The sequence below is a fragment of the Trachurus japonicus genome, chromosome 23 (genome assembly GCF_045865225.1).
Source record: "Trachurus japonicus isolate A0001 chromosome 23, Traja_1.0".
NCBI classification, from domain to species: domain Eukaryota; kingdom Metazoa; phylum Chordata; class Actinopteri; order Carangiformes; family Carangidae; genus Trachurus; species Trachurus japonicus.
In genome coordinates, this window is record NC_140929.1 from 2,977,989 (window position 1) to 2,990,437 (window position 12,449).

At 40.5% G+C, this 12,449-nt stretch overlaps 1 protein-coding gene across 1 annotated transcript; it reads right to left on the reverse strand.

Moving 5' to 3' along the window:
* Positions 1-388: 388 nt before the first annotated feature.
* On the reverse strand, positions 389-12,059 carry cwf19l1 (CWF19 like cell cycle control factor 1). Its single transcript, XM_085768895.1, has 14 exons — positions 11,959-12,059; positions 11,210-11,294; positions 10,372-10,456; positions 10,167-10,268; positions 8,904-9,118; positions 8,679-8,794; positions 6,704-6,788; positions 6,288-6,446; positions 5,074-5,221; positions 4,417-4,496; positions 3,348-3,557; positions 2,071-2,190; positions 1,861-1,958; positions 389-663 (listed from the first exon to the last, which is right to left on the reverse strand). Exons 1-14 carry the CDS (start codon positions 11,979-11,981, stop codon positions 516-518), a joined length of 1,674 nt encoding a protein of 557 aa, XP_085625021.1. The 5' UTR covers positions 11,982-12,059; the 3' UTR covers positions 389-515.
* Between the last annotated feature and the right edge of the window lie 390 nt (positions 12,060-12,449).

The window sequence follows — 12,449 nt, forward strand, 5'->3', positions numbered from 1 at the left end:
GGATTCCAAAATAAGAGTTTATTTTCAGTTCATTTACAAAATACAAGAAAAAACATTTAAAAAATCGTTCTTTTTCCACATTTGAAATTAAAACAAAAACAAAAAACTCTCAGTAGAAACGATAGAAATCTTTTCTTTTTGTTTAGAAACTGCTGTTGTAGAGTTGTTGCTGTGTATGTTGGACTTTTATTGTGAAGGAGTTCATCCAGCACCTTCCTCCATCAGGAAGAAATGACATCAATCAATGAAAACTCACTTTTTGTTAGAAAAAAACACAACATTTAAAGCGAACTGCGTGTGAGGTTCTGGGTTCGATTCCTGTTTCTGTCGATGTTTTAATTTCAGCTTCATTTTGAACAGAAAAAACCTGAAAAATCCCAAATATTTTCACTCAAAAACGTCTCAGTTTCTCCGTCATCGAACTGTAACAAGAAGGAAAAACAGGTAACGACTTGAACCACAACAATCCCAGCTCTGTGTGTGTCTGTGTGTGTATTAGTGTGTCAGTGTGTGTGTCAGTCTTCCTCCAAGGCGAAGTCGTACGGCTGGAACTCGTCCCTCAGCTCTTTGCTGCTCTGCTCCTCCTCCTCTCTGGTCTGTTTACACTCCTTCCAGTCGGCTCGGGTCGGGATGTTCAGGACCGCCTCGCTCGCCAGAACCTCGCTGAGTGTTCACAACGACAACACACACACACACAGACACACACACACACACACATGAATATGAACAAATCATAAAAGTGTGATTGACATAAACAATTCAGGAACTTTACAGTACAAATCTTTTAAGAGATATTTCAACATTTTGGCAAATTGGCCCATTGCCATAATCCCTACAGTCATAGCAGTAGGTTTGTTACCTTTAATTGTCGGTGCAAGATATTTTTAGAACGGCGGAGCAGAGCCGTGAGCTGCTCAGAGCTACGCTACGGAGGCTCATTATGGGATTTCTTGGTTTCCCTCATCAAACTCATCAAATACACAATCCAACAACTCCACAACGCTCTGGTGGACAAGTTGTGAGCTGCACATTCACCACGCTATGAGAGAATAACACAACGTTACCACACAGAGTTGTTTTGGAGGGAAATGCAGAGACTGTTTGATGAAAAACTGTCCCTGAAGGCAACACGCATCAGTGGTTTTGCATGAATTTACCTCTAAAACAACTCTGTCTGGGCCAATTTGCCAAAAGGTTGAACTATCCCTTTAAAAGCCGTTTTCTCAAAAAGAGTTTTTCCTCAAATCTCCCCTTCAGCAGCACTTACAGACACCAAACCTTCCAGTTTGATCCCTTTCTATATTCTGAAGGTTTTTACAGAGGGGATTGTTGATATATCATTCACAGCCTCATTTATACAACATTTTATTCCTAAATGGAGAGAATGGAGAAATTTGCTTTTTTTTTTTTTTTTAGGGCTGGTGACAGTATTTAAAAAGAGATATTCGAAATCCTCCTCTGTAAAAACTTCTGACTCTAATATGTCAACAAAATAAAACAAGAATTTTCAATGTAGTTTTATCCATTGTTCAGATTTCTGTTCTGGAAATATATGCAAATTAGCGCATATTTAATCAGATATTGCCTCATTTACACATTTAAACATAAAAATTTGACAAAACTTGTAATACAAAAAATAATTGTCTTAATGTGAGTGATAAACTTGGGAAATTTCATGTTGATATCTGTTAGTTTACATTTTTACCCTATTCACCTTTAAGTGTCTCACCTTAAACACAACTAAAACTAAGTTATTTTGTTATCAACTCTCATTATTCACCACTTTAATTATATATAATTATCTAATTAATCTAATAAATGATGATTGATCAGTGATTGATCAGTGATTGATGCTCTCACCGTCCGAACTGCAGAGGGAAGTGTTTCTGGATGCGGTAGTAGAGTTTCTCTCCAGAGTCCAGCTCCACGTAGAAGTACGGTGTCCCAGGAGGGGCAATCTGCACACACACACACACACACACACACACACACACACCTCATGTAGCCTTTATATTTACCGGTGTAGTTGCCCGTGTGTGTGTGTGTGTGTGTGTGTGTGTGTGTGTGTACCTGTTTGAGCTCGGTGTGTTCAGGGATCTCCATCAGCTCCATCTGCTGCTCCTGAGCCTGGACCATGAACGCCTCCTTGATGTCGTCGGTGGCGCAGCGGTCCAACGGCACCGGGACCACCTGCAGAGACCACAGTCTTCATCATCAGAGTCATCATCATCATCATCATCATCTTGTTGTACCTTGTTGTTGTTTTGTTTGTGTGTGTGTTTGATCGGGATGGGAACCAAAACTTTTATTGTAACCGACTGAATCCTCCTCAGTATCGATTCACGTAAAATCAAACGTTGCCACATTTGTTTTTACTTATTTTTTATAAACAAAATTACGGAAGCGTATTGCATTCACTTGAAATAAAAACATTTAAAAAAAAAGGTTTGTTTTTCGTAATTTTCTTTCTGATTTAACGAGATTTCAAAATCCCGCAAGAAGCTCCCACCTGCAGACAACGTTTAACCGCTGCGGTCAAGTCTCCACTTCATCACGGATCTATTACATCTATTAGTTCCATGATATATTTATGCTCCACTTCGAAGAATACAGTCAAGCATTGTTGTTGCGCTACATGTTGATATAATACTACAGTTAGAGTGCGTAAGGACTGATTTTAAAATAAAGGTGATCTTTCAAAACTGATTCAATTGCATAATTTGCAAGGTGATGCAGAGTAAAAGCCCACAATTTTTTCTTATTTTCTCAATGTTTCCTGTAATTTCAGATTGATATGAACTCCACCTCAGAGAGAGTCACTCAGAAAATATCAGAGCAGTCTGACCTTTATTTTGAAATCCGTCCTTACCTGCTATTACTGTAGTTTAGCACAAAACAATGTCGGGGATAGTTTGACTGTATGTTTCAAAGTGTGTTATTTTTATAGACTTTACTGTACGTTGTTTGTGTAATCTAACTGCATATCATTCCTGTTTGTAAATCTTTTTGTTTCTGTTTAAGCTCCGATTGTGTATTCTTCTTATTTATTGTTACATGTTTGGAGCAGAATAGTTGATGTGCTGTAACTGCAGCAGCTGATGGGGATCCAAATTAAATCAATCAATTAATCAAGTGGAAGCTCGACCGCAGCGGATAAACGCTACAATTTGAAATCTCGTTAAGTTAAAACTGAAAAAATAAGAAGAAAAACAGAAGAAATGACTCAATTAATGCAAAACGCTTCTGTAAAAACAGCTTCAGTCACCACACAGACAGAACCAGGTACCGTTGCCTATCGGTTGCGTATCGGTTGCGTGTGGTTTTAGATGTGTGAGTGTGTGCTCCACCTGTAGCTGCAGGTGCTGGCTCCTGTAGTTCCTCTCAAACAGGACACATCTCTGTCCTTTGCTGCGGTAGAAGCTCTTCAGAGCCGCCTTGTACTTCTCCATCTCCTCCACCACCTCGGAGCCCAGGTCCACCACCGACTGGTAGTGGCCGATGGGCAGGATGAGCACGTGGTGGCGGCTCAGACCGCCTTTAGCCAGGGCCAGGTAGCACTGAGGAGCAAAAGATCTTCAGTCAGACATCAGTATAGAGGACTGGGAGGAGGCATGAGGCACAAGATGCAAACTCCTACAGTATAAATGGTTGCTTAGAACTTATATCACACCTGTTAAATTGCACCACTTTGATCCCAATATTCCTGACTACTGCACCAAATGCATGGAAGAAGTTGGTACCCTGCTACATTGTTATGTGGAGCTGTCAAAAACTGCAGATATTCTGGAAAGAGGTTCTCGACTTTTATTTCTAAACTCACAGAAAAGGTTGTTCCAGTTGAAGCTAAGATATGTTTGTTACACGTCATACTGTATATCCTGAGAATTTCCCAGTGACTGTAAAAAAAAGTAAACTAATTAATTTCTGTCTGTTGCAAGCTACACGTGTGATTGCTTTAAAATGGAAGGAGATCCAGGGACCTCGGGCCGATGGATTACAGAGCTGTCATCTAATCTGGCACTGGAAAAACTGATTTACATGGCAAGAGGAAAAGTTGAGGACTTTCCTAACCTACATGAATAACCTGAATGTGCAACCTAGAACTGGACAAGATCTGTTGCCACCACCTTGATGATCTTAAAAATATGTACTGCACATTTTGATATTATTATCAAAACTTTATTTACCGTAGATCTTATTGTGGGTGGGAGGAGGGTTGATTAGAAGGGTTTCTGTTTCTGTTTCTGTGTGTTATATTGTTGCTGTTATGTGTATGAATGTATGTTCATTAAAATGGAAAATCAATAAAGAAATTGTAAAGAAAAAAAAACACAGAGGACAGGAGGAGGGGGGGGGGTTAGAGCTGCTTAGACCTGGATGTGTATTGATTATTGATTATGGGTTATTATCACTCACGTGTGATCCTATGCTGATGACCAGGTGTTTCTCCACCTGAGGACTGGCCAGACAGAACCAGCAGGGACCGGACGGCTGAGCTGAGTGGGAAGAAGTACAAAACTTTTTTAATTTCCAACCCCTTTTTAACTATTCTTCAATTTGTAACTACACAGATATCTTTATAACTACATAATACACCTATATAAATATACACTTCATAAATATCTATATTATAAATATATAATTACAAAAATAAAAACATACTATATACATATCCTTATAAATATATATATATAAAAACTATCCTCACAAATAAATATATACCATATACTAAGTTAGTTACAATATAACAATCAACACTATTCTATTTATAGATAAAGATTTTTACTTTTTATTTCTTTCAGTATCTGTTTTTTCCATTTCTAACTACTACTATCTTGTTTGTTTGAGATGCTTTTATTTTGAAAATTCCCACATAGAGGGATCAATAAGGACTTTAATTTATCTTATTTTATCTCTTATCTCTGTTTTTAGCATCAGTAGCATTAAAATAAACTGAACCAGTCAAACCTCAGTGTGTTTTCTGTGTGTGTGTGTGTGTGTTTTCTGTGTGTGTGTGTGTGTGTATGTGTGTGTGTATGTGTGTGTGTATGTGTGTGTGTGTGTGTGACTCACGGTGTCTCCGCGGTTGTTTCGGTCGTCCGTCTCCGTCCAGCTGTTGGTCTCGTCCTCGTCCGTCTCCGTCTCTCTTCCGGCCGCGGCCCCGGTACCCACCGCGGCCGCCGCCCTGCTTCAGGTCGAAGAAGAACTGACCCGGCGGCGCCTGGACAGGAAGTACCGGCGGAGACCAGAGTCAGATTTCAAAATAAAACACCTGGTGGTCACAGAGTCTGGAGCTCCGGTGCAGTTTTTCAAGTGCTACGCCAACTTTTTTTTTTTTTAACGTGTCTTGCTTCACTCCTGAGTCCATGACCAGCAGATAGACACCATCCTTTCCACTGTGTGTGCAGTAACAAGGGAGATAGAGCCGTATCGCCCGTAATTAGCTTAGCTCAAACACTGGAAGTGTATGGGTAGTGTTAGCCTGCCTCCACCTAAAGTCGCTAATTAGCTTAGCTCAAACACTGGAAGTGTATGGGTAGTGTTAGCCTGCCTCCTACCCGAGCCAAAGCTGATTTCATTTTAGCTCTAAACTCTGTAAATATATCACTTTATCAACATTTCAAACATTTTACAGAAAGTAGCCGTTTAGATCAGCAGTGTGTCGTTAATTTGTCTAAATACCAGCTGTTTACAATTTTGTTCTGACGAATTCGGCGCTACTCAAGCTAGCTGCTGTGACCAACGCACTTCCGGTTACTATCACAAAATAAAACACCCGTTGCCCTTTACATACAGAAAACCATGACGATAGAATTTGTGCTTTTACTTTGAAATAGGAAGCTAACCTACCCTCGATGTAGCTAGCTTGAACCAAAATAAAGCGTCTTTGCTTGAACCCTCCGTTTTGACCGATCTCGTCCCGTTAGCGGCATTTGACCGCTCAAGATGCCTTACCGGAGAGTTTTGTCAGCTCTGAGACGAAGATCGGCCCGCCGGTTTCCGTTTAGAGTTGCTGAAGAGTTTCTCTGACGACTTTAGGTGGAGGCAGGCTAACACTACCCATACACTTCCAGTGTTTGAGCTAAGCTAATTACGGCGATACGGCTCTATCTCCATGGTTACTGCACGCACAGTGGAAAGGATGGTGTCTATCTGCTGGTCATGGACTCGGGAGTGAGGCAAGACACGTAAAAAAAAAAAATGTTGGCGTATCCCTTTAAATCTGTGAAATTAAAGGACAACTGCGTCCAAATCCTTTCTCTCCTCGACACAGACACGCTCCGCACCTCTTCTTCTTCTGTGGTGCCGAAGCCCGGCGTCTTGGCGGCGTCCGTCTTGTCTTTGCCGGAGCGTCTGTACGGGTTTTCCGTGACGTCCTGCGGCTGCTTCACCAGCTCCGCCGGCTCCATGGTCTTCATGGGGATGATGTTGAAGGCATACAGATACTGGAACACAAATACATTTACAAATCAATAAAAACATCTGTATGATTATGTGAAAAGATAATATAACGCCTGTTTTCAATTTAATTGTGTAAATAAATGTATATATTTCATTTGTTTTTGTTAATTTGGTTTCTTTGGGTGTGTTTTAAAAATAAATTACATGATAATAATAAAAACATATATATAAATTTATATTAAAAAAAGACCTCCTGCTGTTTTTAACTAATTATCTAACCCTAATAAATCTCGGTTCTGACCTTCTTCTTCGCCGGGTTGTTGACGGTTGCCAGGGCGATGAAGCGACTGACGTGTTGAGCGTTTTCCTGGAGGATGACGTGGTTTCTGAAGGACGGAGACAAAAACACACGTTCAGCTCTGTCTGCTGGTTCCAAACAGTATTAAAGGACGATTCCGGGCAAATCCGACCTGGGGCTCTATAGTTTCCTAATATTTCAGCTCTAACAGAGTGAATGTTTAGATTTATGTTTAGAAAACAGACAACGTCAGATGTCTTCAAACACACACCGAGAGGTTTGTTCACTTCAAGAAAAACAACATGTTTAAGGAGCTGGAATACAAAGTCTCACTGAGAGTCAAGTCTCATGCTCAGTGTGCAACAGCTAGATTTACTCTGACTGCTACGAACACATGGAGCCTCCAAGTTGATGTTCATTTGCTGACAAAACAAACGGGAGCTTCAGACCTTTGTCTTCCAGCTCCGTTTACAAACACATCCTCTTTCTTGAAGTGAACAAACCCCTCGGTGCATGTTTGAAGACATCTAACACTGAACTCCTGCAGAACAGGAGACAGTAAAAAGAAAATCTTCACATTCATTCTGTTAGACCTAAAACATTAGGAAACTACAGCCCCAGATTGAATTTGCCCGGAATTGACCCTTCGCGTAAGCCCCGCCCCCTTGGTTACTGTTGCTACGCCGGGCAAGCTTTCACTCGCAGCCATGCTCCTGGCAGTATTTGGTATCGATTACAAAGGAAATATCAGAAAATGTCTGGATAAACTGTTCTGAGATAATAGAGAGAAGAAGTCACAAAGATCATTCAGAGTTTTCAGTGACGTGACTCGCGCAGGAGGATAAAACATCTGTTCAACAACACGACTGGACAATGTACAGAGCAGCAGTAAGGGCTGCTCATTTTACCGTCTATCAACCCACCAAGACTTACGTCATCTCACTGGTTGTCAAACTGCAAGTTTTTGGGCGATTGTGAACCACATACAGCTTTTGCTCCTGTGTTTTTTTCTCCCACCGCTGTATCAGTCAGTGAAAGCAGTCCCTGCCTGGAGGATCCCTCCCCTAAAAGCCCAGGTAGAAGCCCTAAAAGCCCAGGTAGAAGCCCTAAAAGCCCAGGTAGAAGCCCTAAAAGCCCAGGTAGAAGCTCTAAAAGCCCAGGTAGAAGCCCTAAAAGCGCAGATAAAAGCCCTAAAAGCCCAGGTAAAAGCCCTAAAAGCCCAGGTAGAAGCTCTAAAAGCCCAGGTAGAAGCCCTAAAAGCCCAGGTAGAAGCCCTAAAAGCCCAGGTAGAAGCTCTAAAAGCCCAGGTAGAAGCTCTAAAAGCCCAGGTAGAAGCCCTAAAAGCCCAGGTAGAAGCTCTAAAAGCCCAGGTAGAAGCCCTAAAAGCCCAGGTAGAAGCCCTAAAAGCCCAGGTAGAAGCCCTAAAAGCCCAGGTAGAAGCCCTAAAAGCCCAGGTAGAAGCTCTAAAAGCCCAGGTAGAAGCCCTAAAAGCGCAGATAAAAGCCCTAAAAGCCCAGGTAAAAGCCCTAAAAGCCCAGGTAAAAGCCCTAAAAGCCCAGGTAGAAGCCCTAAAAGCCCAGGTAGAAGCTCTAAAAGCCCAGGTAGAAGCTCTAAAAGCCCAGGTAAAAGCCCTAAAAGTACAGCTGTCATTTCAGAGGTGAACATATGGTTATCCCCATATTTACACTTGCTCAAGTCGAAAAAAAAGTCCGCTCGTATCTGAACATCTCTATATTGCTGCTGCCGCCACCACCGCCATAGTAGCAGCAGCAACAACAACATCTTTCTCTACAAACAAATGTTTTTCGTTTTTAGTCTCAAAATGTGTCCACAAAAGCAAACGTAATGACTCACTGCAGAAAGCTTGCCAGGCCTATAGTTACGGTTGCTAACGTAGGATTGGACAATAGCCGTTTGTGGGAGGAGTTGGCGAAGGGTCAATTGTCCTTTAATATAAAGACAGGAAGTGACCTCCCACCTGTACGGCAGCCTCTCATAGTGAGCTCCCTCTAGTGCTGCGAAGTGGTAGCGCGGCTTCAGTTTGTCGGCGAGGTTGGCGACGGAGCCGCTGCCACAGAACTTGGTGTTGACTTCCTGCAACGAGACAACGAGAGAAAACCACGACTCACAACTCAACAACTCTGCTCTTTTTGGCTCTGATGTTTTTTCTTTTTTAGTACTCGAACCTGGCGTTGTTACTTACCGGCGTGTTAGCGTAGTGCCAGACGCCTCGGGGCCACTGTGACGTCAGCAGGATGTCGACGCCTCTGAACTTGGAGCTGCCGGTCAGCGGCGTGACGAGCGCCGACAGGTCTTTGGCGGTGAAGCAGTGAGCCGGCGCCGGCTCCTGAGACGCCTCGCGGCCGCTGACGTAGGCGATCTGGAGCCCCGACACGCCCGTGAACACACCACGCCGACCTGCAGGGGGGCAAAAAGGGACAGTTCAACATTTTAGTCATATCCTCCTCTCACCATACACTGCAAAAACTCAAAATCTTACCAAGAATATTTGTCTTATTTCTAGTCAAAACAAATCTCATTCTACTCAAAATAAGACTCATCACATTAAAAGTAGCTTGTTTTTAGACACTTTTTACTTCTTTCAAGCAGATTTTCACTTGAAATAAGTAGAAAAATCTGATAGTGGAGCAAGTTTTTCTTTCTCATTACAAGCACAAAAAACTTGCTTTCACTGGCAGATTTTTCTACTTATTTCCAGAGAAAATTTGTTTGAAACAAATGAAACTTATCTGAAAACAAGTCAATTTTTAGGTGATGAGTCTTATTTTAAGTGGAAAGTGCTTTTTTTGGGAAAGGCCTGAATTTTTTTCCACCAAGTCGTTGTAATTGACCAGTATTTCTGGGCTATTTTTACACAATCAATCCTTATTTCTACTGATGCTGATGTTCTGGGGGCTCTGTGAAGTTACCTGTATTTGTGCCGTTGTGATCTTTGTATTTTATTGCCTTTTATCCTTGTTGTAAATTGAAAATTGTAAATTATATCTATGAAAAGTGCTATATTAAATTAAATTTACTTACTTACTTACTTCTTGGCTGAATTTTTCTACATTACTATGAAATTGACCGTTTTTTCTAAGCTATTTCTAGACATTATGACACAATTTAATTATTATTTATTGGCTGTTTCTTGACATTATCGCGTAATTAGCGACCAATAAATTAAAGCGTCACCGTAGTTCTGAGTATTTGCTTCATGTGTCGTAATGTTACATTATTATCTCATAGTGTGGTGAATGTGCAGGTCACAACTTGTGACCTCCGTAGCGTAGCTCTGAGCAGCTCACGGCTCTGCCCCGCCGATCTCAAAACAACATGCACCGATAATTAAAGGCGATGAACCTACTGCTATGACTATAGGGGTTATGGTGAGAGGAGGATCTGACTAAAATGTTGAACTGTCCCTTTAACAACAGAGGCTGAAGCTGTGTGCTGTTTTTTTTACCGAGGTACGTGATGTTTTCGGCGAGTTCGTCGCCGTCGGCGCCGGGGAAGCTCTTCACCGTGTCCTGGCTGGCCGCTCCCAGGATGTAGGTGTGGATGGGAGCTGACGAGGGACAAAAGAAGATGTGACGTTTAAAGACAGAAAAACAGCAACAGTGTCATCAGCAGCAGCCAGATGTTGAGCTGGTCGATCCAGATGTTCACACCTTTCTTGGCTCCGGTCTTGTACTGCTGCCACTCGGCCGCCGCCTCCGGTGTCGTCCCGAAAAACTCTCCGACACACAACAACAGCTGCAGGAAAACACAACACACACACACACACACTGAACTTTACACATGTCAATAAACTATTATTAGAATATTATCAATGATGCATTCAGGTGTAAACAACATTTTACTGAGGCAACTGTTGTGTATACACTGTAAAAACTTGAAATCTTTCCAAGAATATTTGTCTTATTTCTTGTCAAAATGTCTCAATTTTCATCAAAACTAATCTCTTTCCACTTAAAATAAGACTCGTCACCTAAAAATTTACTTGTTTTTAGATCATTTTCACTTGTTTCAAACAACTTTTCAATTGAAATGAGTAGAAAAATCTGCCAGTGAAAGCAGGTTTTTTGTGCTTGTAATAAGAAAGAAAAACTTGCTCCACTGTCAGATTCTTTTACTTATTTCAAGTGAAAATAGGCTTGAAAAAAGTAAAAAAGTGTCAGAAAACAAGCTACTTTTTAATGTGATGAGTCTTATTTTTAGTATAATTAGGTTTGTTTTGACTAGAAATTACATTTTAACTAGAAATAAGACAAATATTCTTGGTAAGATTTTGAGTTTTTGCAGTGTAGAGCTGCAAGTATCAATTATTTACTTTAATTGATTGATCTTTTTGTGTTATAAAATAAAAATATTCAAATCAATGAGAGGAAACGAAGAAAATTCAAACATCTGAGGAAGAAAAGAAGGTGAAAGTGGATCCCAGTGTTACATATGAGCATCTGAAGTCTGTAAATACACATGAAATGCGTCAGATTGAGTCTTTCTCACATCAAACTGTCCAGTTTTCTTCTGAACCGTCTGCACCCGATTGAAGAGAGCGGTCAACCTGCCTTCAACGTCCCCACACGCTAAACTGTGAACATAAACACACACTTTAATCAACCACCTGTTACGTCATCAGAGCATCACAAACATTAAAAATCTACTTTAAGGTCCCTCTACGGAAGAATTTGCTTTCATTGAGCATTGATTTTACCTGAGCTGCTGATTTTCTCTGTTTTTTTAACTCTTAGTTATCCTCATTTTCTCTGTTGAGCACTTTGTACTCTTGTTTGATAAGTGCTCTATAAATAAAGTTTATCATTATATTATTATTATAAAGAATGCAAAGTTTCTAAAGTTCAAAAAAACTGACATGAATCTTAAATCAATAACATCAGAGACAATCTAATTAGTCTGATTTATTGATTAGTCTTTAAAGATCAAGAGCTCAAACCAGAGATATGATAGCTGGTCAATATCGGTGCCAAATCGATCAGTCAACCTAATCATTACAGAAAAATAACCACAAGTCGTCGCGTTTTATCTTGAGTTTATTTGAACCGGAACATTTTGATTATTTATTTCAGTACTTTAATGTGAAGAAACGACGTTTTGATCGCGAAAACCGGGAAAACAAAACAGTGTTTGACACATCTTTGACACTAAAACATTCACAGCTTCAACCACAAAGACGTTCAACAGGATAAAACTTCAATTAAAACCAATATTTAAAATGTTAATAAAGTGACACTCACACTCTGACCGGTTGTTCTCCCATGTTTTAGATGATTATTGTGTCCAAAATGTGTGGTTTGGAATTTTGCAGCTTGGATCTTCTGTCCGTCGTCGATAAAGGTCCGACCGAACAGGGAGCGGAACCGCAAATCATGCGGTGTTTTACCAACAAAATGTAGCTGGGGGTGAAAAAAATATAATTAATAATAATAATCAATTAATTAATAGTTAATAATGAGATTTACATACACGTCACAGTATCTAAATCGATTAAAAAATATATAAGATATGGTTGTTGTTGCCCGGACGGATTTTCAGCGGTGACCCAGTGGTTGCCAGGTTTGATTCTTACACGCAAATTGAATAGACACGGATGTGAGAATGAAAAAATGCTTTAAATCGCAGCCACATATCGCCTATTTTGAATTTATTGTACTTTTATGAATTATATCTCAAATATACTGTAGATTTGACTACAAATATCAAATCATTTGTTTTTCCGGTACGTAGA